This window comes from Leishmania martiniquensis, chromosome 24 (genome assembly GCF_017916325.1).
Source record: "Leishmania martiniquensis isolate LSCM1 chromosome 24, whole genome shotgun sequence".
In the NCBI taxonomy this organism is placed as follows: domain Eukaryota; phylum Euglenozoa; class Kinetoplastea; order Trypanosomatida; family Trypanosomatidae; genus Leishmania; species Leishmania martiniquensis.
In genome coordinates, this window is record NC_090159.1 from 466,977 (window position 1) to 491,288 (window position 24,312).

The window sequence follows — 24,312 nt, forward strand, 5'->3', positions numbered from 1 at the left end:
GGGAGGGGGGAGGCCCGACAGCAGCAGTCACGCAGGGAGGCGTCGGAGAGTCTGCAGGGGAATCCGCCTCTGCTTCCCGGCGTCTGCTTACGCTGACTGCGGTGCTCCTGTGATTTCGCCGCCAGCTGACCTCCCTCCTTCCCCCACCCCCACCCGCCAACAACCTCTTCCCGCATACCGTCCTCGATCTGCTGGTGGTGTTGCGAGAGAGAGAGAGAGAGGGGGGGAGGCGGAAGACGTGGGCAAATCTCCTATCGTGTTACTGTGCGTCTCGGTGGGTGCGTTCGCAAGCGTAAGTGCAGAGTGGAGCCAAGAGCAATACGTCCACGGAAGGCTCAACAAGATGTCGAGTGGTGATGCAGTCAGCTGACCCCGCCGCTCCTCCCCCATCCTTTACCGCTTTCTCGGCTGCCGTGCTGTTGGTGTAGCGTTTAGCCACTTCCTGATGGTGTTCTTCTCCAGTCTCCACCCTCCTACGCACACCATCCTGTGGCACAAACACATAAGCATGTGCCAGCTCAGCACCACACAGACTCAGCCGTCTGGCATGTGTGCGTGTCCCTCGTCAACGGAGAGGGACAACATCAGCTGAAGTGGAAGGGCAAAGAGAGAGTCCAGTACGCGCGCGCACCTACAAAACTCAGCCTCTACATCACTCTCGACGCCTCTTCTCCCTCTTCCCTTGTTCGCCTCCACGCCCCTCCCCCTCACACACACACAACTGCTTCGTGCGCGCGCTACCGTGGTAGTGGGGTGCTTGACGAGGCAGAGAGCGATGTGGAGAAGGCGGCGGTACGACTGCGCTTCACAGTTTTGTAAACGCGCGGATAGTGCGTGCGTGTGTGTTGGTCCTCTTCTTTCCGCCTCTCTGAAGGAGTGTGTAAGTACGTGTAACGGGAAGAGGCAGAGGGGTGCATGAGTCACGGCCCAAAACGGAGAGAGAGGTAACGCCTTTCCCCCCTCCCCCTCTCTCCCAATGCTGCGGCAAAGCCACCCATGGCGCGTCATGACACCTCGCCAAGCGCTGCGTGTGCTTTCCCTCTCCCCCACAGCTGACCTCACGCAGGCATCCATCAAGAAGGCGTACATCCAGCAGACGCTGCGGTGCCACCCCGACCTGCACCCAAACAATCCTAACGCAAATGAGAATTTCCGCAACCTCTCCGACGCCTTCCGCGTGGCTCTCAAGGCGCTGGAGGCACAGCGCTGCGGCGGGGCGGCGGCGGGGCAGGGGCGCAGCGCCACCAGCATGACCGTCGATCTCTACGACCCGCAGGAAGCCCTGGAGTCGCTGCGGCAGGCGATAATCGCCTACCACGTACACCAGCAGTCGGGCGATGCGCCATCCTCGTCATCCTCCCCGCTATTCAGCAAATCGCAGGGCCCCGCCACTGGAGCGTTCTTCACCCCTACGCTGGAGGACGTCTCATCTGTGTGTCAACGGGAGGCGGTCGCGATGCGCCGTGTGCACACCTTTTGCGCTGAGCTTCCTGCGGTGTTGTGTGGCAGCAACTCCGCGGCCCTCTTCGAGGCAGTTGCTTTCTTTCACACGCGCTACGTGGAGTCGATGTCGGCGTGCATCATGAGGTTTGCGCAGAATCTGCCCATCATTGTGCGTCGCGTTGTGAAGCAGCGCCACAAGTACGTGGACAACCGTTACTCGGCGGTGGCACAAGGCATCGGCACCGGGTCTCGGCCGCGCGGGCAGCGCATTGAGGACATGGCGATGAAGCCGCTGGTGCTGATGGGCGCACTCATCTTTGATCTGCCTGAAGGGGCGTTGCATGAGCGGCGGCAGTGCTTCGGCGATGAGGGGGTGGCGAGCAGCAGCAGCAGCACCTGCGGCGCGTCTTGCCCGGCCGACGTTCGCATCTCAAAGGAGCTGAAGTGCATCATCTATCCTGCAGACAGTATCGCTGATATCACAGCGAAACTCGGCAAGTGGGAGGCCGCCAGCTTCGACCGGCTGAAGCTAGAGCTCGCGATCGTAGACGTGAACCGATTGATATCAGGTATGCTGGGGCTGCAGGACGAGGAAAGCAGCGGTTGCTCCGAGGCTCACCTCTCCGTGGCACCGCACCTAGGCGAGAGCAGTGCCGCCACGGCGATGGTGCTGCGCACACTCCAGAAGCTTGCCGGCGATTTGTGTTGTCACTTCGACGCTGCTGCGGACAGCGGCGCCGTTTCGGAAGCGGTGGAGAAGATGCGCCTGCAGGACAGTTGTGACACACCAGCCAGCGTGCAGGATGACATAGCGGCGCAGTCGCTGGAGACGCCGGAACTCGTCGCACAATGCCGACGGTTAGCGGAGATGGCGCGGCCAACCATCCGTGGCAGCATCGTCCTCACCTGGAAAGCAGACGCGACGGACGAATTGGTGAAGGATGACGCCGAGCTTGCGAACGCCGTACCGCCGCCAGTGCCGTTGGTGGACGCATCTCGAGCAGACAGGCCTGGGGAAGAGAAGAGCGGCAAGGACACACCAGCCTTTCTCGTGGGGCGCCACTTGACGTGCTCCACCGCCGAGACGCTCTTCTTCTCCGTGTCCGTGACGCTGACAAGAGACCTACGCGCCTTCCTACTGCGCCTACGAGGTGCACTGAAAAGGGTCGTACAGTCCACCAACCAGTGCAAGCGCACCCTCTTTGAGCTGTTGCCGCTGCGCGAGAGCATTGTGAAGGAGGAGTTCACTCGCGTAGCATCCGACGACGACGACGACACGTCACCCTTCCGCTACCGTGGTCCGGTTAACTGCTTCCCACGCGTCTGCAACATGGACACCCACCGCGAGCACCAGATGTGGAAGCACCTCTACGTGCACCGCGAGTATCTTGCTAAGCATGCGCCTACAATGCACCCTCTCAATGTGTTCTACGAGTGCTTTCCTTATGACCCAGACGCGCCTGCGCACCGGCCCAGCTCCACTGACGCGGACGGCAGCGTGCCGGCGGGGTGGGTGGGTGGGGGCTCCGATGGCTGCGACAACGTCATCCTCACAGCGACACAGCTCGACAACCCCGCGCGCTTCACCGAGTGGCTAGAAGAGGTGGTGGAGCAGTCGTCGCTCAACCGCGAAGCGGAGGAGATCCTTGCAAAGGCTGGCGTCGGCTACGTCAGCCGCGACCCCGCCTTGCCGCTGGCCAACTTTCTATCCTTCATCAAGGTGTTCGCGCAGTCCACTGCGGTGCGGGCCGTGTTGGAGCGCAACGACGGTGCACCGCTCAAGGGAACTGCCACGCCAGACGGCATCGGCCTCACCATCATCGTTTCGCCCTCCCGGTGTGACGTTCGAGACGGCGGACGTCTTTTCATCCCGTGGTACGTCGATCCTGCCATCCTGCTGGCTCTGCTCGACGATGCAAAGGCACCACAGCGACTGAGCGTGTGAGCGCGGGGCCCGGCGGCCACAAGGCGCGAGACAACCGCAACTGGTGAAGCGAGCAAATCCAACCCCTTCAGAGAGCGAGGAGGGGAGCGAGTTGGGTACAGAAAAAAGAATTCTAACAGCAACACAAATGCTAACGCACCTGCCTGAAAAAGAAAGCACTTCATCTCGAACAGGGAACCCTTTTTGAAGTGCGGACACCCCGCCGGGCCCCTGGACCCGCCACGCACCCACCACCACCACCGCGGGCACCACCACCGCACGGCAAACGCCAGCCTCACCACAGAGGGAAACCCAACGAATTCCCCTGCATAAAAACGGGCGCGGGGAAACGCCGCCCCACCCAACAGAACCCTGGCAGCGCCCAGCAAAAAGAGACCCGCCCCCCCTCCCCACCCCGCCAAGAGCCCCTGCCCCTGCCCAAGCGCACCAAACCCTCGCGCCGACGAACCCGCGGGGCCCCCAGAAAAAAATTGACGTCACCCCTGCCGAAAGGAAAACGACCCGCCCGGGGACGGGCCGTTTCCCTTATCACCCACCACGAAATCCGTTTTCCGCGGGCCCATGACCTTCGGCACCGGGAGGCCCTGCCTCGCCGCCACGCACCCCCGGCGACCGCCCCCCCGCGGCTGGGCAGGCCCAAACCGAGGCGGCTAGCCTGGGGCCCCCCGCTAAGGACCCCCCCGCCCACGCCCTCAGCAAGTTTCCACTGAACAACGCAAAGCGCCAGGCCCGAACGCCGTGAAAGGAAGCGCGCGGCCACCGAACAGAAAGCAAACAGAGCGCACGAAGCAAGCCGACACCCAGGTTAAGGGTGACTGCTTCCTCGAAAAAAAAACGCCAGGGGAGAAACAGAGAAGCCCCAACGCCACGAGGGGAAGGAAAGGGCACTAAGCATGGACAAGGGGCCCCACGAAAAGGAAGGCCCATCGTAGACAAGGGCGGGCTTGCACATGCAATGGTGAAAGGGAAAAGCGAACCCGGCGCATCAGCCAAGCCCCCGACTAAGACAGCTTTCGCTAGGCTGAAGAAAACCTAAGCCCCGGCCGCCCACCGCATGGCCCTGAGAGCACCACGCGGGAGACGCGCCACGCACAGCCGTTCCGCGCCCTCAGCCTTTCTTAAATACCCTTAAGACTTTCCCTGCTTCCCCCTAGGCCGCGAAAGCAACCGACAAAGGATAAGACACCTCGCACCTTCGAAGATACTCTGCCCACAAAACTCTTTCAGGCTACTTGCTTCCAAATTCCCACACCAACATCAGCGCACTGCTGCGCCGCCTCCAGCGTACACCCACCCAAACGCCTACCGCTGGGAGGCCTCATCTTTCTTCTATCGCCTCGCAGCGCGAATCCTTAGTGCAAGAGTCGCGCGCGGCTGGCCTTTTTTTTTAGCAAATACGCCCCGGCGGCCGGATGACAAGCCACGAGGGGTCCAGAAAGCATCGTAATGCCGGCGCGCAAAAAGCCACCATCTCTTGAAGCAGAATCCTGGTTCCTTTCTTTTTCGAGCCCTCCGGCTCTCGCATCTATGGCCCCATCTCAATTTTTCCAGAAAAACGGAGGAAATATGAAGTGCCCAAATATAAGAAAAAAATAAATAACTTTCGGAACCCCAGGGGCATAACAATGCGCAAGCAGCGAGCAAAGAAGCCGGCCACCACCACCAAGCTTCCGTGTCACTCGGCCTTTTCGGGGCTCGTAAGGAAAAAGAGCCCCAGTCGGCTTCTCTGACACACTTTGCCCGCGTCCCCAGACGCATCGAAAGTATCAAGCGCAAGAAACCCACGTCACCCCTCCCAGAAAAAAATCTATATAAATAATTTAACGCAACATGGCACGGCGAGACGGACCTAGTTTTCAGCAGGGGGCACCGCCCCGCTGGCTGTAGCGCCGGCGCGTTTGTAGAAGTACGGCGGCTCCTTTTCACAGCCGCATGGCCGCAACCCACCCTCGAATGCGAGACGCGCTCAAGAAAAAAATAAGCATCAGAGGAAGTGGCTGACAAACGGAAAATTTGGGCAGCCACCGCACAAAACGCGCAAAGCGGGATGTGAAAAGTGGGCTTCCCCGTGCTGTTCAATGGCGGCCCTTGCGCCTTTAATACCCACCCTACTCCCGGCTAAAATCTTATCGGCCAAAGGGCGCGCAAAACGATTTTTTCCTTCTGAGTAACCACCTTCGTTATAGGCGGGCGGCCTCAATGTAGGCGGCATGGGTGCCAAAAAAGACGTAGGGCGGGCGGCTGGCCTTCATCCCGCGGCTGCCGCCTTTCTCTTGGGCGCCAGTCTTGGTGTGCTACGTGGCTCGCCCCTGTCAAGTTATGTGGGCTCTGCCAAAAAATGGTTGTGGCGCTCTTCTCTAGGCTCAGAAATAGCAAAAAATGATATTAATGATATTTTCCATAGGGGAAAAAAGCCGATGCTCATACCCGTGCCCGAAAATGATTTTGCACGTTTTATTTTGCTTATTCACGGAAGAAAAGGGGCAGAAGATGCACAGATCACCCCCAGGCCTTTAGGAGAGAGCTGTGGCAGAGGCTTGGGGCTATTCGTTTTTCTTCAAGCGAGGTCAGCAAAAAGACGTGCCGTCTCGAACTTTCATTCAGGCTGGCTGAAAGGGGCTGGCGGCATTCTCCCGACACGAACCGGGGCCTTTTTTCGGGGGGCGGCAAAAGCCGCCCCGCATCACGGCTATTCAGGAGCCCACCGGTTATGTCTGGCAAGGAAAGCCTCTGGTCTGCGCGCCCGTTACATTGTTTGAAGGGTTTGGGTAGGGTCCACTGGGTTAGGAAAACCGGGCGGTTTGGCTTCAAGGTCCTTTGCGGCCCCGGGGGCCTGGGGGGGGGCTCTTCCGCTTATGGGCGCCCGCGCTGTTTGCTGTGGTGCCCCTTCCTCGTCGAAGCGAATTCTCGGATTGCAGTACAGTAAGCGTTCTAAAAAAGAATAAAGGGTGATGCGTTCATTGATTTCGTTGGCTCCGTCAAGGGCACACCGGCTGCATCGAGCAAAGTAAGTGCCGGGGTGGCTTGGGAAAACTTTGTTCCGCAAGAGATGTTGGCAATGAGAATGCTTTCTGGTATCGATTTCTTTTCTGTTTCGTTTTAAGTGCTGTAAGCGCGCATCTGTTTCCCTGGAAAGTGAGCCGCAAGTGTGAGTCCCGGTGGGCGGTCTGAAGAAAATTCAAATATTCCTTTAAAATCAAGTAGGGGTATTTCTTTGGCGTCCTCTGTGGCTTTTTCTGCTTTGCGTCTTGTTATTCCGTTTGGTATGTGTGTGGGGCTTCGGGGCAGTGGCGTGGCTTGGGGCGCGCCTTTCGGAAACTCCAGGCGTTCCTCCTTCCCTCTGGCGTAGTCCCGTCTTTGGCGGTGCCAGGGTTTGTGGGTATGAGGTGCTTGGCGAAATGTGATGCCGCCGATGTGTGCGGCCAGGGCCTACAGAGGGCGTTTTTGAGAATCTGAAGGGGGTTGGGCTCCGATGTCTCGATGGGGTGCCGCGGTTGGGGGCGCCGGCGGGGCCGCCGCGGGCCGCGTTTGGGGAGGGGGGCGGCGTCGGCCCGCGGCCAGTGTGTGTTGATTTTGGGTTGGGCGAGTCGTGGGGGTTATTTGTTGTATGGGGAGGCGGGCACGTCAAAGCAGATGGGTCAGTGTTATGCAAGCTGTGGCGCCTAAGGTGCCGAAATGTTTTTTTCGGGTGCTGGGCTGCTCGTCGATGTGGGGGGTTTGCTTGGGGGCGTATGCGGCGGATGACGGCCAGCTTTGCGTGTGCGGCGGCGTGCGCTAGGGGGGTTGCGGTCAATTGTTGTATGAAGAATATGACGAGGAGGTGGGGTCTCCTACGGTGGTTTAAGGCGCAAGCTGTGGTACGGGATCTGCAAAGTTGAAGCTTTTTCAGAGTTTTCGAAGCTTTATCTTTTGCACCTTGGAGGTAATGTTAACTGTATTCCGTGCTTCGGCTGGGTGGGGAATGGCGAGGGCCTTCATGTCAGCGAGCTCGTTTGAGTTTGCTGAAGCGTTGCTCGTGTCTGTAGGGGATGATGAGGAGTTACACCCTTCTATGTAGCCTTTTAGAAACTGTCAGGGGGAATCGGGAAAGGTAAACATGGCATCTGCTATTATCTTCATACACGGGGAATTACCGCCTTGGAAAACCTTTTGGCTCAATGCATGGAGACCCCTTCCCGACGCCTTTCACATGTCTGGAGGAGTGAAATCGAGGCGCGGCTTCACCTGTGTCTCCTTGAAGCAGGCAGTATGCAAACACGTGCAGTCTCTTTTCTCAATAAACTTTCCTTCACCTCACTCTCAAGCATTCTTATCAGTTTAACTAAAGCGAAGAGGGCGATGCCTCCGCGTAAGGTAGATGCGCAAGTCAGCGCAGTGGAAAGGATCGCCGAGCGACCGTCTGTTCTGGACGTGGCGTTGGCAAAGATCGACGTCAAGCAGTACGACCCTGCCTATCCTTTTCAGCTCAGGGCCGTTTTCTGTGGGCGAAAGAAAAATCCCTCATTCGATGACGCGTGGGAAAAGCTGGCGTTCGAGTCAAAGCTGCAATGTGACCAAGTGAACCCTTTCTTTGATGCTTCTCAGAGTAAGAAACTCGGATCATTGATCATTGACTACGGCGAGTATTTTGTATTGGTGGTGGAAGGCCCAGAGGGATACGTTTTCCGTTTTGCAGAAGAGATGACGTCGGTGCAACCCGTTGACACAAGCAGCGTGCGCATTCTGTTTCTCGACGACGATGTTCCCAATACAATTTGCCCTGACATCACCCTGATAGACAAAGTACCGCCATCATCCTTAGCGGTCAGATCGTCTGAGAAAAGCACTGAAGAAATCACACAAGGGGTGATTCACGACGTGTCTTCCCTTGCAGAGCTTGCTTCTCACAGCAGCAGTCAGGTGGGAAGGGCGAAGAGCGTGTTTACCGATAACGCCAAGGTGAACTACCCAAAGCTGTTCCCCAAGATAGAAATGCTCGAGGCATATATTAAAAGTGACAGCTTTTTCACATTAGACGAGTTTGTGGACAGTTTTTGCAGGCCAGCGCATCTAGTGCGTGATGAGGAAATCAATCATCCTCCAGGAGACCTGCTGAAGTACTGATGTAAAAAAAAATAGCGCATACCTTCGCAGCCATCTTCTTGATGCAATGATACAGGCTGAGAGTGAGACAGCTGCTGAAGCTTTTCATGGAGCTGTTGCTACGAGCGAACTGTCGGTCGAATATACCTAGTCAATTTACAAAGACAAACCCTAATACTGATTTGCTAGAGATGGGGGCAAACGCACATTTTAAGTGGTTGGTGAAGGGTGCTGAGATGACGGATAACACGCATACTTGACGCTCTAACGTACCATGATTGCATCGAAGTCCTCTGGGCCTTTATCGACGTCTCCTCTCTTTTCTGTTCACGTGGACGGTCACCGCTACTTTGCTTTTCCAGCATTGGAAGAAATTGTACCTCTCGTGCGCTCTGCACTTCAGCTCACAATGCCTCCGAGAAAGGCTGCAGCGAAGACAAAGGCGCACAATGCTGAGGAAACTGATATTGACAATCAGAACTGTTTGCTGCGTATCGACAAGGGCACCGATGTTTATGGGATACTTGTCATTGAGTTGGACAGCGGTCGCGCTCCCAGGGCATGCGAGCTGGTTGCTCAAAACATACCTGGGTCTAACACAACTGATAAGAGTCGCGGGAAACAGGGCGTCTACAAAAACTGTCGTTTTTTGCGCGTGACCAAAGAAGGAATTCAGACTGGCGAGGTTGTTCCAGCCGCCAAACCCATTCCAGCAGCCGAGCTGGAGAGCGAACTTGGCCGCGTGCCGCACGGCTACGGTTCAGTATCGCTCTGTCGAAGCTCCACATCTTTTGACGGATCACAATTTTTCATCTGTCTCACCACTGATACCGTGGAGCTCGATCACTTGAGCAAGAAATACGTCTGCTTTGGAAGAGTTGTCGAGGGCCAGGGTGTCTTAGCAGCTCTGCAGAGGGATCTGGCCGAATATACTGAGGATATGGGACTAGTTCGTAAGGACTGTCCATATGTGATGGCGGAGCTCAGCTATACATCCATGTAAACTAGTTTCACGGCTCGAACGTGCCGCAGGAAAGTGGGATAAAACAATAGCAAAAAAATATCGGCTCACTTTGAAAGGGAGTGTCTTTTCTCACGTTGATCACTACATGAAGCTTAGTAGGTCTTCAAAGCTTGGTGTTTTCCCGTGCGCTGGCCCTTGTTCGGGAGAGATGTGATATGCCGCCGGCTCTGCGTTGCGGATGACACTCCTCTATCTCCTTCGCCGATGTTGTTGTCTCTTTCCCAGTAGTACCACTGAAGTCTTTACGTGGCTGAAGCGCGTCTTTTCGATGGATTCGAAAGCGCGATCGGCGCATGTGAGCGAAGCGGCATCTTCTGCCCTTACACTGGAGGCCGTTACTCACATATGTTCAAGAAGGCTGAAAGAGTCCACCAGTGCCGATGAACAGGCCGCAGCCGACTTCGAGAAGGATCACCTTCTCGAACAGCAGGGAATTATCATTGGACTGCGCCTGATGGAGCGGCTTCTGTACCGCGAGCCGGTCTTTACTGGAACCTCTACCGACATCGTCCGCTATGTTGGGTACACCATGTGGAAGTCCATTTTTGGAAAGAAGGTTGACTCGATTAAGACGATTGACAATATGTATTGCTTGTCAGACAACGACTTCCGCTGGTTGCAGGGGTTTCCTCAGCTCAAAGAGTCGGACCGTGTCCAGACGCTGGCGTGCTCAGAAGGCGAGGGCTCAAAAGATGGTTACATCGAGGAGTTAGCCGGCAATGTGTCGCATAGAGATGTTCTCCTATACACAGTTGGCATTATCAAGGGTGCCACGCATCCTCTACTGGGCGAAAGCAACCTCACCGTGACCGGAACGCATACGAGGGAGGGGGAAACCTTTTTTACTCTCGATTTTAGGTAAGAAGGGCAGTGCGCGTTTGAATTCTTGGCAGTGTGATGTGCTGGAAATGAGCAAGAAAAAAACTCTATGTGATCCACTACTGCCTCGAGCGGGCTACTTGGACAGCGACGTGAATAAGAGGATCAGTTTGGCTCAAGTATCGCCTCGAAAGCCGTCATCTCCTTCCCTTTTATCAACTTTCTCTAACATCATCTCGCCTTACACTCCATTCCTTATCGTTCCCGTTCGCAGAGCTGCGCATTAGTTCGCAGGTGCCTTACATAGCATCTCAGTACAATTCAGCATGTTGCGAGGGGTGACGATGAGCTGGGCGGGTGCCGCAAACGCCGCCACTAGGATACAGCTTCGCGCGGTGTCGTTGCAGTCGGAGAAGCCGTGCGCTAGCCTTGCTGACAAGATTGTGCGCGGGCCGCGGAAGTCGGTGTACTACACGCACCCTAGCTATGTGATGTCCCGAGATAAGATGCTTCACACGATCTGGGTCGACATTGGCATTTTTCACACGTGTGCCTATGCGTTGTTTCCTTATTTCTTTATCGCCTACTTCTTCAAGGCGTGAGCAGGTAGAACGGTCAGTGACTGTGACTAACTGTCGGACGGCGATACGTGACTGTGTCATGTGAGTTGCTGAGGGAAAAAGAATAGTTTCGCTTCTGTCATCAATACTCTTTTTTTTTCACGATGATTACTTTGAGCGTTCTACTGAGTTTGTAGCTTCTCCCTAGGAAAAGAGACTATAAATTTATTTATTCTCTGACAAAAGCTCCGACATGCTCCTTGCAAGGCGTGCTCGCCCACGCAAGGCACTATTTTATGCATCTGCGAAGTGGGGCAGGCTAGGACTGCCCTCTACTACGTGTCACTCGAGTATTTCTGCGCGGTGTCACGTGCAACTTCGCAAAACTTCCAGCCATCTCCGGCGTACCGCCTCTCTACTTCTCCACTTCATGCTACTTCAAAGATAGCGTCAAGAAGACACTGCTTTCAAGCTCAAAACTTGAAGACATGTAATGCGACATCGCGCTGCCTGCTACTTATATGCAACGCGAGTTGCTCTGCACACACACCGAAAAGGGGCCCTGTTTCTACTGCCGTCAGTGTTGGACTCCAAGACATTTGCCAACCTGGCGAACCGTCAGGGAGCAAAGCTAGAACTTCAGCTTTACGAGGAGATCACGAGCGCCTCACCGTACCTGCACTCGCGTGCCTTTCTAGACCAGGCGAAGGAGCAGGCAAGAGAGCTATGCTTACCGCTTACTACACTGAAAAGGGAGGAGGTCGAGGCAATTATTGCTCAGAAGTACAAGCTCACAGATGATCGACTTGCCACGTGCTTAGTTCCCTACCAGCTTGGGGCCAATATCCTCCTCTCACGTCTACCTCCTAAGGTCAGGGAAGAATCGCTCCGAGAGCTAGAGTCCGAAGAAGCAGCACGGCAGCGTGGGTCTCCGTTTGTACCGAACCGGTGGATCCAGTGGTATGATGCCGACGTTTACACCTCGACCGGAAGGAGGTATTTGGAGCGCATCAGCTCCCGTCGACAGCATCGCATTCCTGTCTTCGCAGTCATGGGACACGTGAATCACGGTAAGACTGCCTTACTCGATGCCTTGCAGGGGTCACGCATCGGCGCTGAAGAGCCGCATCACATCACACAGTCTGTTCGAGCGTTCACAATACCGAGGCCAGGTACTGACAACGATCTTTTCACTTTCATCGACACTCCGGGACACCGCATCTTTGTGGAAACTCGGTTTCACGTGCAGCTGGTGGCTGATGTCATCGTGCTGGTCATCTCCGTCACGGAGGGAATCGAAAGTCAAACTCACGAGACGATCAAGGTTGCCCTCAACGTCGATAAGCCAGTGATTGTCGCCTTGAGCAAACTTGACCTTTTGTCCGATGCGTTCACGGCCGAGAAGTCGGTGCTGCGCATCCAGGAGGAACTGTATTCCATTGGGCTCGACATGTGCCTCCTGCAAAGAGAAAAAGATATCGAGGCGCTGGCCGCTGAGGCGTCGGGCACTTGTAGTAGCAGCGACAGCCTCCTCACCAATCTGCGTCCGCAGGCTGAGTATTTTGCACCGATGAAAACGATAGATCCGGCGTACAAGGGAAGCAAGCGTCATCCACAGGTGCAGCTACTCCGCAAATGCTACGGAGTGTGCGTCTCGGTGAAAACCGGAGCCCATATTCCTCTCCTGTGGCGCCTTCTGCAGCTCTGCCGAGATTGTGCGCCTCCGACGTGTCGCAGCAACTCCATCGGGCACAAAGAGCACAACGCCGCTGTGCAAGCCGTTGTGTTAGAGTCCTCAAAGCACTTGTTCGACGAAGAGGGATTTCGACTAAACCGCAAACGTCAGGAGATCCAGCGGAGCATCGATCTAAAGGAGCGCAAGCGCGCAAACGAGTTTGAGAAGCGAAGTCCTCGATCGCGGCTGAACTCTGCATTCAATAGTGTCAAGACGCAGTCTACACGCCAGAACCGCACCAGCACGTCGTCGTTAGTGATCACTGCCATCGTCCAGGAAGGCGTCCTCACTGACGGAATGCACTTTATCGCCGATCAGGCGGAGGGTCAGGTACACGCATTGGTGGACTACTGGGGTAACCGTGTCGAGAAGGCGTACCCTGGCATGGCCGTCACGCTTATTGACAAGAACAGTATGAGCGGGTGCCCTGGCGCCGGAATCCATGTGCTGTCCATGACGGACCTCGCTTCGCGCGTGCGCATACAAGCGTACCGCCAACGCCTGCAATGGTACGTGGAGATTTTCACGACGAAGCTGCACTACCTCCGCCCGCGTGGAATGGACGTGTCTTTCGCTCATCTGGGCGACTACGGCCAGATCGGCATCACCGACTCGCTTGAATGCCAACTCCTCTACGGACCACCGCAAAAGCCCCCCGGGGTGCAGAGGCGGCCGGAGGCGCTGCCGCCAGGGGCTTCAGCGAGCAATGAGTCCATTGGTGCGTACCTCGCGGAGAGGAATCGAGAGTCTGAATCGAGCGCCCTACAGGTTTCCTCGGTAGGGACTCTTGCGCTCCCAGACGGCACGACGAAGCGCTTGACACAGGGAATTATGAGCAAAGACGATGAAGTGGTGCTCAAGGCCACGTGGCAAAGCGTGCAACTGCGGCGGCAGCTGACGTCTCAGAAGGAGTACGAGGAGCACGTTGCGCAGTGTGTGCAGGTGGGCGTCTTGATCAAAGTAGATTCGTGGCACACTGCCCGCATGCTACACCGCGAGATCTCCAGACTCGGCACACGTAAGGTCTATTTTCAAGTTGTCGGCGCACGCTTCGGCCCTCTGCAGGTGAGCGACCTCCTTTACTTCATGCAGGCTGTCAAGGTCGTCGTATGCTTCCGCACGCCTCTTTCTGCGTCCAGCGACATGGACAGCTACATCGAGAATGCGAACTTGTGGGTACTACAAACAGATCACTTTTCTGACGTGGTCCTCTTCATGAAGTGGTGCGCAGTAGCGACGCACAAGGAGAAGACGCTCGATGGAGAAGACGATGACGACTTGTGCCCTCGTCCTCGAATCTTTGTGGAGTCGACGAAGTTGGAGGCGGGCAGCAAAACGCCGAAGAAGTCCAAGTCGCAGAGGCAGCGACTTCTCCGGTATGATGATGACGATGATGAGTTTTGGCACACGTAGGCTTACTTCTTCTGCTTGTCTCTGGGGGTGCTGCGCGTGGTGCCTACACCGTTGACAAGGTGCGGGTGATCTTTTTTTTCGTTTTATTTTTGGATGCTGCCGACCCGTTCGCGCTGGTCATCTGCAGTGACTTTTCACAGAGCGTGACTGGTATAAATTCGCAGTCAAACCCCCGATAACCGCCACTTCCACCAAGAGAGAACACCCAACGTAGCCACGTCCGCCCTACATATGTCCTCCTCCTTTTCCCCTTAGGCACAGGTGCGCCGACAGCGACTGCTCAACCGCGTCGACTCCTCCGAGTTAAGGGTAGGGGCGAGAGGCGACTGCTTTCGCCCCGCCCCAGCTGTATTCTCATATGACTGTGATGCCGCTTTCGACGACCAGCGCCGGTGTCCGTCTGCCTCCTTTCCCTTGCCCATGATCCTGCTCTTCTTCACTCTCTTTTACGTTTGGCGCAGCTGCCTACTGGGGACCTCCATCGCTTCTTGTGTAGGCTTCTCGTACCACAACATGGACTCCAAGGGCGACGGCCCATGCGCGAGACCGACAGCCGTGGCGGCGCCTGTCGCTTCTAATGGTTTCTCACGAGCCCGCGAACTTGCGGAGACTGGAAAGAAACCAATGCTCGCGCTCAAGGCATACAGCGCGTGGATACGAAGCGGGGACGTAAGTGCTTCCGCGCGGGCCGCGGCACTCCTCGACTTTACGCTCTACTGCAACGTGTTTGCATTGCAGAAGTGGGAAGCGAACGATGCCCGCCCAGCTGCGGCACTTGCTCTTGCTCGTGACTACTTACAGCTTGTGATGGACGAGTTCAGCACGCTCTACAGCGTCGTGCTGCCCGACTTCGAGGCAGCATACACCGACATCGACCTGGGTTCAATATCTGCGTTGGATGCGAACATCGATTCAGTTCCTGGTGGGCTGCAGGTGGCACTCTTGCTCACTTTAAGTAACAGGGCATGTGTGGAGCTACGTGCCGGCGGAGAGGGTGTCATGAAAGCAGAGCGGCTTTTCCTTTTTGGCAGACAGCTGGAGGAGCAGCTGTGCGACGTTCCGAGTCTTGGGTGGACGTGGAGGGCTGTCCGGGAACTCAATGCGGCTGTCGACGCGATCATCCACTGCGATTTTTCCCAAGGAGAAGAGGCTGCCCGGAACGCCCTTGCACTCTTGGAAACGCACAGGGAAGGCGAGTCCGCTGATGCAGACTCCATTGCATCTGTTGATGAGGCTCGATGCGCCGAACACACATCTCTGCTCCTGGCCCTGGGCCACTACACATTAGGCGTCGCTACAGAGACCACTTCGTGCGAGTCGTCCCTCTTGGACTACGATCGAGCAATCGCACTAGCCTCCGAGGACGGCGCGGGGTCGTCTCTTGCGGCCTTGATGAGTCGGACCAGAAACCGACTTGCGGTTTATGTAGAGGAGCAGCAGGCTAAGATGCGACTCCAGGCGGAGGAGACGGCACACGTAGCGAATGCCGAGAGGAAGGGCCGCGGGATCTCGCGACCCAAAACTGTGAAGGCGACGTCCTCTCGCCGCACACCACAGAAGGCTGGAAATGCTTGCCCCTCGCAGTCGGAGTCCAGAATACTCCCGATCGCGACCCCGCCAATCCCAGATGTTCTCCGAGGCTACCTTGAGAGGGAGAGTCTAACCACAGTGCTAGTCTGTGTCGGTTCCATGAAAGGCGTCTATGAAGTATTGGTCAAATCGTTTCCCGGATACGAGGGCGGCGAAGAGCTCCCGAGTTCCCTCTTCGCCGGAACCTGCTTCGAGTCTAGCATCCACGAATCGCTGTTCGCCGTCCTTTTCTGCACGAGCACGCCGTTGCAGTGGACGTTGCAGCTGCTCGAGGCTGCAGAGCACCCTGTCGCCCTCCACCGCTCCGTGTGGACACCGCGCCCGGTGCTCGCATCACTGCTCATGGAGATGTCCGCGCAGCGACTACCTGCGCCGCGAAGCACGGCGGCCCTCCAAACCCGCCTAGAAATTGCCGACGGTAACGAGAAACTACGCCAGCAAGTCATCCAGCTCTTTGCTCCGCCGGCGGCTTCTACACCAGTGAAGCAGAAGGCCCGCGAGTCCGTAGACACTGTTGTGGAGCTTCTTGGACAGCGCTTGAGCCTCCTCCTCAAAACAGAGCGCGCCTTCGAGGAGCACTGGATTGCGACCGAGCGCATTCAATCTGCATTGCGCTCCTTTGCACTTCCGAAAGACATCCTGCGTCTGAAGAAGCGACTGCTCACGCAGAAGCGTCTGGAGGAGCGGCGGCGGGAATGGAGTGCGCGCATCATTGTGCACTTTTTCCGAAACACTGTCAAGCAGCGGTCCCTTCGCGCCGCGCAGGCGCTCCTGAATCAGCGGCGCTTCGAGGAGAGGGAGGCGGCTGCAGTGACTTTGCAGAAGTACATACGTCGCTGGTGCGCTTATCAGGAAGTGGGGCGACGCTATGCTGTGCGCAGGGAGTACGTCGCGAAGATTGTCCTGCTACAGAGCCTCGCGCGACGGAGAGCGGCGGTGCGCTTTCATGCGAAGTTGCGCAAGCTGAGACACGAGGCGGAACTCGCCGAGGCGCAGCATGTACTCTTCTCCTGTGCCGCCCTTCAAATTCAGCGAATGTATCGTGGTCACTGTGCTCGACGGCGCTGTTATCATCTTCGCGGGCAGGTCCACGCCGCCACGCTGCATCACTTGCGCGACTCGCGCAATTACTACGCCACCGTCATTCAGAAGCACGTGCGTGGAATGTTAGCGCGGCTTCAGTACGGACAGGCTGTGCATAGGAGTCGCTGCTACGGCAGAAACATCTACAAAACACAGCTTTGGGAGCGCAGCTGCGTGGTAATTCAGTGCGCCTACCGTGCATACCGCTCGCGCCGCAGATTCGTTGGCCACCTAGCTGCACCGAGGGTTTGCGCTGGCTCACAGGTTCGCGGGCGGGGGGCTGCGCCATCGAGGCGCCCTGTAAGTCGCCACACCGCTGCAGTCACAGCGGACGAGAAGCAGGCAGCCGCAGCGAACAGCATCCAGCAGATGTATCGCTCTTTTGTTGCGAAGCGGCGACTGGAGGCGCTCAAGTATGCAAGGATGGTGGAGCTGGAGGCGAGGGAGGCGCAGCTGCGCTGGGGCGCGCCGTCTGCCTTCTCGCTGAAGGATTGCGTCTTTTGAAGCAGCACCATTCGCGAGAGTGTTTTCTTTTTGGCGCGTCCCTACACCTATGCGCTCACTTTTCACATACTCATACACAGTCGCTCATCTGCCTGTACGCGACCCCCAACGAAGGTACGAGTGTGCGCGTGGCCGTGGCTGAACATGTACCATAGCCAGGCTACGGGGTCCCCCTTGCAGCCCTTAATTTTTGTGCTCGCTTCTCCCTTTGCAGTGGAACTGTCACATCCTCGTTGCTTATTTTCGCAGCGCTTCCCTTTGCTTCTTCGTCCTGTGTGCACGTGTATATCTCCCTCTTCGCCCTCCTACCACCGGCGTTATGAACCACCGCATATCAATACGGGCAAAGGTTACCGGCAGGAGAAGCAGGGAGTGGGTGACGCAGCTTTAGCCGCTGTACTCGTACTCTGAACCCCCCTCCCCTCCCCCACGTTCAGTGCCTCTGCGCGCTTTCTCAGTCCCCCTGCCATGACGCTTGCGCTCACATACTTTCTGTAGTGTTTGCTGCTCTGTGCAACGGCTGTCTCCCTTTCTCTCGCTCTCGCGCTATCTCCTTTCATCTTCCCTTCTCGCTCCTCTCTGATGAGGAGGAGACACACCTCCGTGCGTGGTACCAGGCACCAGCACCTCAACTCTCTGTCTCTCTCTCTGTCTGAGGAAGCCCGCGAGCCCGTATCCCTGTCATTGGCGGACCACCTCTGGCGGTGCGGCCACAGGGTCGAGTGCCTACGGCGTAGGGCGCGGTCCGGGGTGCGATGCATTGCTGCCGATGCCGGTGGCCGGGTCCTGCGTGCGGTGACGCCGAACCGGCGGGCGGCAGTGGGCGCGCCCGCAGCACCGAGATGGTGGGGGAGGTGCCGGCGCGACTCGGACCTATCTGACCCGCCCCTCACCCTGCCTACCTGTGCGTGGAGGAGCCTGAGCGGCCCCGAGGGGGACGCGCCGGGCGACGGCCCGACGGAGAGGAGCGGCTGCGGGGCGTCCTGCGCGTGCGTGTGTGTGTGTGCCGTGAGCGTGAGGGCTGGGGGCGGCGCTCCGGTGACTAGGCTAGGGGGGGACGTTGCGGTGCAGCGTATCCTGGAGAGGTTGCTGGCGCCACGAGGGGCTATGGGCGTGTGGCGGACGGCGCGTGTACGTGTGTTGTGTGGCGAAGGCGAAAGGGACACGGTGGGAGAAGAAGGCTTCTTCCCAATCTCTTCTTGCCCTTCACTGTGTGTGGCGCACCTCTGATGTCCCTCGCAAAAAAAAGTCCTAGTGGGTGATAGTCGAAAGTGCCGGCGGGGGCAGCCGACAAGGGACGCCCAGCTTCCGCTTATAAAAGCACACCGATTTGGTCGATGTACAGCGAAAGTCTTTGCGTGTCTTCTCTTTGGCGAAACAGACGACCTCATAGAGAAGTGTGCCCTACGCGCGTCGCACAATACTTTTTTTGTAGTTGATCTCTCCCACCTCCTTGCTCCCGCTCATCTCTTCTATCGCTTCCGGTGCCTTGGCGGCGGGTGGCGACGAGCACCCGCATTGCATCGAAGGTGGCGAGTCTTTATCCGCTCTTTTCTGCGGACACAAGCCCAGACAGTATTGTCATTCAAAACACCACAGGCATAGCAGAGGCACACTTCTCTTCCAGTCTCAACCGATCACGCCTGCAGCTTTGTGCAGCGATAGGGAACTGGAGAATACACACACACACACACTTACACTCCTTAGCAAAATACATACATGTGTAAAGGTACATGATTGGTGCCTGTAGCCGTCTGGGTATCGTCGTTTCTTCTTCTCATTCTATTCTATAGTTGTGGCTTCTTCGCCTCGCTTTTTTTCTTTACTTTGCTCGTTTGCTTTTTTCGTTCCGTTTCCGCCCTTGTTGGCATAGGTGTGCCCCTCGATCTTTTCACGGGTGTCTCTTTTCTTATGCTTGTGGGCTATTCCTGCTTTTACAGATTCCCTGCGCATCGTTCCTTTTGTTTGGTTGTTCCCGGCTTCTTTTTGTCTCCTCCGCGCGATTTGGAGTTTTTTTTTTTCCGCCTGATCATCGGTGTTTGGGTAGCCTCTGCACTACCTCTGCGGCTCCTCACGTTTTTCTCTTTTGAGAAGGATGGGGTCCTCCAGCTCCACGCTGGAGACGGCGAAGCTTGTTCGGACGCTTCTCTCCGAGAATGAAGCCTCGCATGAGCCGCTGACGCAGCTCCTTAACACGACCATGACAGAGGAGGAGACGGACCAGGTCTTTCCAGTGGAACAACTCCGCCAGCTACGGCATCTCTACACGCACAACTTCGCCGCCTTGCTGTACCGTTGCATCGGCGCCATTGCAGCGGTGGCTGTGAAGCGGCATGAGATCAACACGAGCAGCAACTCTCCGAGCACATTTCTCACGGCGGAGATGATGGCCCAGTACCACTCCGCGCTGCGTATCCTGCGCTGTGCCCTGCCTGTAGCACTCGAGAGCGGGACTACACCGGTCGAGGAGGCAGTGAGCGCCCGCCCAAAGAACAACGATCCAGCGGCTGCCGATGATGTGACGCCACCGCCGGCGGCCCTGCCTCGCTCACGGACGGCGGTCACAGCGCACTTCCAGCAGCTCTTCTTTGTGGAGGGGAGGACATGTAATGACGCAAAGCCGGAGGACACGTTTCCCTTGTTGCCAGGGCAGAAAATGTGCACCTCTCTGGAACAGCCGGCCGCTGAACCGCTTCCACTGGGGTCGTTCCTGGTGTGGTCGCTGGTCGAGTGCTGCTTTGTGCGTGGTCTGACTTTGCCCGAACTTCCGGTGCTGCCCAGGGAAGTGAGCGCCAGCATCACGCATGAGGAGGTGGACACAGAGCTGATGTGGTGCTCAGGGCTCGCCTCCACGGATCCTATCCAGGCATTGACCATAAAGACGAGCGCGCCAAGCTTTACCTGGGTGGCGCCACGACTACCTCGACTGCGGAAAGAGCTCATCGAAGTTCTGCTCGTAGCGGTGTCCTCGCCCATCTACCACGAAGCGGGCTTCCGCGACACCATCTTTCTGGAGCCACTTCTGTCTACCTCAACGGTGCCGTTGCTGCCCACACTTTCCATCTCAATGCTCAACACTATTCTTCGGTTCGTCCCGTATGGATATCTCCCCTACACTAGCCACCTGGGTGCCGAGGAAAAGGAGCTGGTAGTGGCGAGCGCCCGACTGCTCAATGCGACCTTGTCCTGCATGGGCGCTCCGCTGGATCTTGCCCCTGCTGCCGAGAGGGGCCACTCCAGAGGAGATGTCGATGCCCTGTCGCCGGATCGGCAGGTCTTGCAGGCGAGTGATGCGCACGCTGGCGAGGAGGCGGTAGATACGGCAGAAGGTGGGCCAGAAGTGAGCACGGTCGGCCACCCGACTGGTGGCCATCCCTCCTGGACTTCAAACGGGCCGCCGTCAACTCCCTCGGGCTGCCCCGGCGCTCCCTGTGATGTTCGTGCACCGAAGACGTTGGACTCGCAATCCGTCAGGAGGGGGTCTGCCGCACCGGCGCTGTCACATGCAGGACCGCCGCGCTTCGTGCACAGTGTACGCAAGGAGCTGCGAGACATCACCCTAACAGAGGCAAAGGCACTTGTGCAGCGCATGCAGGGCATCCTCGGTGTGAATGTGTACTCCAGCCAGACGTATCTGCCTGTCTCGCAGGACTGGTTTACCTCCTTAGATGACTTCATGCTACTCTTTTGGAAGATACTCGACTTGTCACCGGCTTGCCTGGCGCAGTTCGGTACGAGCTCCCACGCCCTGAATTACGTCATCCCGATTCTAGATTACGCCCTCGCTGTTCGTCGCAGCCCGCTCTACATGTACCAGTTCCAGCTGATGCTCTTCGTGCTGAGTCGCCTCTCTGAGGTGCGGGGGTTCGTGCTGCAGTGCAACCAAGTGTGCACCGCAACGCTGCCCTTCTGCTTTCCAAAGATTTCTCCTACATTCTCATACAATAACCTCATTGTGCTTGTTTTGTGTCTTGTCATGGAGATGAAAGACCTGCAGGCACTCATTCCGCTTTTCCCCTCGTGCACTGTGGTACTGGCCAACATGGCTCCGTTCATTACCTCTCTCGGGCGCGAGCCATCCATGAAGCTGGTGTCCATTTTTGCCCAGGTCACCTATCGCTGTTTGCGTAACACCTTACCAGGCTCGGCTAGAAGCAGCACGACGGGGAACGCTGCCGGGACATTGCTGACCTCGGAGGCGACGTCGAACAATCTCGTGTACCAGCTTCAAATGGTGAATCTTTGCGAGGCCATCGCAAGTCTCCTGCAGTATCAAGCGAGCGGCTCTCTGTACCTGCTCGCCTCCCTTGTGGACCACCGCGCAGTGGTGCGAGAGGCGAAGGAGGCTTTTATGGTGCAGCGTGCCGAGGGACTCTCGGAGGGGCTGCCTTCGCCGTTTTTGATCAACACGCTCGACGCCGCCGTGGCGGTGGCGCTTCCGGTGCTGGAGAGCGCCGGTACGCTGCGGAAGATGGCCGAGCACTACGTGGACGCAGGATCTGAGGCGACTGTGAACGGCGTAGCCACTGCTACGGAGGCTGCGAGGACGTTTGCGCTTCATGTGGGAATGGGCGAGCTGGGTGTCGGCCTCGCGGCCAGCGACGAAGCTGTTGGTCGGCTGCGCTCAGTGACGTTGGTGGGTGTGCTCCCCACGCCGCACAGCATCATTGTTCGAAGATTTCAATCCACCAAGAGCGTTGAGCAGTGGACGGCTACGACCTTCTGGACCAGTGCATACATTCACTCGCGTGTTGGGCTGCTGGGTGACCGGGACTCAGTCAAGTTGGTGCAGTTCGTGTGAAAGAGCCCGTTCGTGAGTAGCGCGCGGCGGAAAGGAAACGGGCGAAAGGCACGCTTGGGCGACATGGATGATGGTCCCAAGCAACACGCGCAGACGGACGTGCCTGTGAGCGATAGCGCGCGAAAGTGTATGCGGAAAAGCGATGCTGATGCCGAGAGCAAGTTCTTCTGTCGCTGCGACGATAGCGCTGCTTCTCCGTCTTGGCATCTCCCCTCTCCTCTCTTTTCTTGTCGACCCCTCATATCCCTCTCCGTCATGCGTTCCTCTCACGACTGCGTGTGCTTTCTGTTACGCTCTTCTCTCGCCTCTCCCCACCCCCTCCTGTCTGTTTGTCTGTCTCTTTGCCTGTATTTGCTTATTGTGCGCGTCGTTATTTTCCACCGCCCTCGGGGTGAGGGCCAAGAGGAGAGGAGCGGCGGAACGAGGGTTGCTATCCCACAACCACAACGAAAGAGAAATGGTGGAGTATGGTGGTTCTGTCTCAACTGCAGATTCTGCGGGCACGCCTATGCGTACGTTTCCCTGAGTCTGCCATACGATGTGTGATGCACGCGGAGGCGTTGTGGAGTACGTGACTAGGTTCTCTGTCAGTGTAACATCTTGCGGCGTGAGCTCCTTCTCTCGTTGTTGATCTCGCTTCGACGTTGCATGTGCGCGCGTGTCTGCCAAGGTGCAAGACACGAAGGCTATCGCACACACCACGACAGTGCAGTGACCCCCACCGACACTCAACTTCTCCTCCGTTCTCCTCTCCAAACTGACCTATCCCTCTCTCCACCGACGCGACCCACAGCTACGGGGATTCGAGCTCATCTACATATCGTACGCCTCTCCGCTTCTCTTTTTTTTCTTCCGCTCCGCCTTTCGCAGTCTTCGCGTGCTGCTTTTACCACCAACATCATGCACAAGAGTACGTGCACCGCCGTACATGTGCCCCTGCACATCGAGTGTCAGGTGTGCTATGACTCCTGGACAAACCCCGTACAGCTGCTGAAGTGCGGGCACATCTTTTGCCAAAGCTGTGCGCCACCCACGACGACGAGATGTGCCATTTGCTACTCCACCGTTTCGGGCTTCGCCATGCTGAGTGAGGGTGTCGTGGAGGCGACCATGAATGTGGCAGTCTTGTGCACGAGTTGCGGATGGCGAGGTACCCGTAAGGCGTCCCTCTCGCACCGCTGCAACCCTGCCCTGACACACAGCTCGTACACGACACAGCCACCGATGACCGACAGAGAATGGGTTGATTTCGCTCTGCAACGGCCAAACAGCGCGGCCGTGGGAGTCGCCGCCCAAACTGTGCATTACGACGCGCTGCCTCATTCCGCGTCCATCTCGCCGGACACGGTGCAGGGAATTCCACTGTGACGGTGTACGCGGCCATCGATTCCGTGCAATGTGTCGCGGAGATGCGCTTCACAACGTCGGTAGCGGCACCGCCTTTCCCGTGCGTTCACCTCTTTCCAGTGCCTCGGTCGTCATGAGTCACGTGTTTGCTGCCATTGGTGCCTCTTTACCTTTTCCAAGGGCTAAAGGAGAACGATCGACACGCTAACAGAGGGAAAGCTGCACCCGGTAGTTCGCCATGCGCACCAGAGGGAGCCCTCACTCCATTTTCTCTCTTCGCTTATCTTTGCTCGTCTCTGATGAGGAGGAGACACACCTCCGTGCGTGGTACCAGGCACCAGCACCTCAACTCTCTGTCTCTCTCTCTGTCTGAGGAAGCCCGCGAGCCCGTATCCCTGTCATTGGCGGACCACCTCTGGCGGTGCGGCCACAGGGTCGAGTGCCTACGGCGTAGGGCGCGGTCCGGGGTGCGATGCATTGCTGCCGATGCCGGTGGCCGGGTCCTGCGTGCGGTGACGCCGAACCGGCGGGCGGCAGTGGGCGCGCCCGCAGCACCGAGATGGTGGGGGAGGTGCCGGCGCGACTCGGACCTATCTGACCCGCCCCTCACCCTGCCTACCTGTGCGTGGAGGAGCCTGAGCGGCCCCGAGGGGGACGCGCCGGGCGACGGCCCGACGGAGAGGAGCGGCTGCGGGGCGTCCTGCGCGTGCGTGTGTGTGTGTGCCGTGAGCGTGAGGGCTGGGGGCGGCGCTCCGGTGACTAGGCTAGGGGGGGACGTTGCGGTGCAGCGTATCCTGGAGAGGTTGCTGGCGCCACGAGGGGCTATGGGCGTGTGGCGGACGGCGCGTGTACGTGTGTTGTGTGGCGAAGGCGAAAGGGACACGGTGGGAGAAGAAGGCTTCTTCCCAACGTTTCCCGGTTTTTTTTTTCCGCAGAAATATCTCTTCCGCTCCTCTGGTCATGTGT

General features: G+C 57.5%; 9 protein-coding genes across 9 annotated transcripts; all 9 read left to right on the forward strand.

The window, feature by feature from the left end:
• Positions 1-976: 976 nt before the first annotated feature.
• On the forward strand, positions 977-3,388 carry LSCM1_05081 (uncharacterized protein; the record flags this gene model as incomplete). The annotated part of the gene is made up of 1 exon (XM_067322557.1): positions 977-3,388. The coding sequence occupies one exon, from the start codon at positions 977-979 to the stop codon at positions 3,386-3,388; it is 2,412 nt and encodes an 803-aa protein (XP_067178420.1).
• Positions 3,389-7,726: 4,338 nt separating this feature from the next.
• Positions 7,727-8,491, forward strand: LSCM1_05082 (uncharacterized protein; the record flags this gene model as incomplete). Its single annotated transcript, XM_067322558.1, has 1 exon — positions 7,727-8,491. One exon carries the CDS (start codon positions 7,727-7,729, stop codon positions 8,489-8,491), a length of 765 nt encoding a protein of 254 aa, XP_067178421.1.
• A 253-nt stretch (positions 8,492-8,744) lies between these two features.
• Positions 8,745-9,473, forward strand: LSCM1_05083 (uncharacterized protein; the record flags this gene model as incomplete). Its single annotated transcript, XM_067322559.1, has 1 exon — positions 8,745-9,473. The coding sequence occupies one exon, from the start codon at positions 8,745-8,747 to the stop codon at positions 9,471-9,473; it is 729 nt and encodes a 242-aa protein (XP_067178422.1).
• A 289-nt stretch (positions 9,474-9,762) lies between these two features.
• Positions 9,763-10,356, forward strand: LSCM1_05084 (uncharacterized protein; the record flags this gene model as incomplete). Its single annotated transcript, XM_067322560.1, has 1 exon — positions 9,763-10,356. One exon carries the CDS (start codon positions 9,763-9,765, stop codon positions 10,354-10,356), a length of 594 nt encoding a protein of 197 aa, XP_067178423.1.
• Positions 10,357-10,639: 283 nt separating this feature from the next.
• Positions 10,640-10,915, forward strand: LSCM1_05085 (uncharacterized protein; the record flags this gene model as incomplete). Its single annotated transcript, XM_067322561.1, has 1 exon — positions 10,640-10,915. The coding sequence occupies one exon, from the start codon at positions 10,640-10,642 to the stop codon at positions 10,913-10,915; it is 276 nt and encodes a 91-aa protein (XP_067178424.1).
• A 451-nt stretch (positions 10,916-11,366) lies between these two features.
• LSCM1_05086 (uncharacterized protein) lies at positions 11,367-14,021 on the forward strand (the record flags this gene model as incomplete). Its single annotated transcript, XM_067322562.1, has 1 exon — positions 11,367-14,021. One exon carries the CDS (start codon positions 11,367-11,369, stop codon positions 14,019-14,021), a length of 2,655 nt encoding a protein of 884 aa, XP_067178425.1.
• Positions 14,022-14,534: 513 nt separating this feature from the next.
• Positions 14,535-17,198, forward strand: LSCM1_05087 (uncharacterized protein; the record flags this gene model as incomplete). The annotated part of the gene is made up of 1 exon (XM_067322563.1): positions 14,535-17,198. One exon carries the CDS (start codon positions 14,535-14,537, stop codon positions 17,196-17,198), a length of 2,664 nt encoding a protein of 887 aa, XP_067178426.1.
• Positions 17,199-19,293: 2,095 nt separating this feature from the next.
• Positions 19,294-21,999, forward strand: LSCM1_05088 (uncharacterized protein; the record flags this gene model as incomplete). Its single annotated transcript, XM_067322564.1, has 1 exon — positions 19,294-21,999. The coding sequence occupies one exon, from the start codon at positions 19,294-19,296 to the stop codon at positions 21,997-21,999; it is 2,706 nt and encodes a 901-aa protein (XP_067178427.1).
• Positions 22,000-22,899: 900 nt separating this feature from the next.
• Positions 22,900-23,367, forward strand: LSCM1_05089 (uncharacterized protein; the record flags this gene model as incomplete). Its single annotated transcript, XM_067322565.1, has 1 exon — positions 22,900-23,367. One exon carries the CDS (start codon positions 22,900-22,902, stop codon positions 23,365-23,367), a length of 468 nt encoding a protein of 155 aa, XP_067178428.1.
• Between the last annotated feature and the right edge of the window lie 945 nt (positions 23,368-24,312).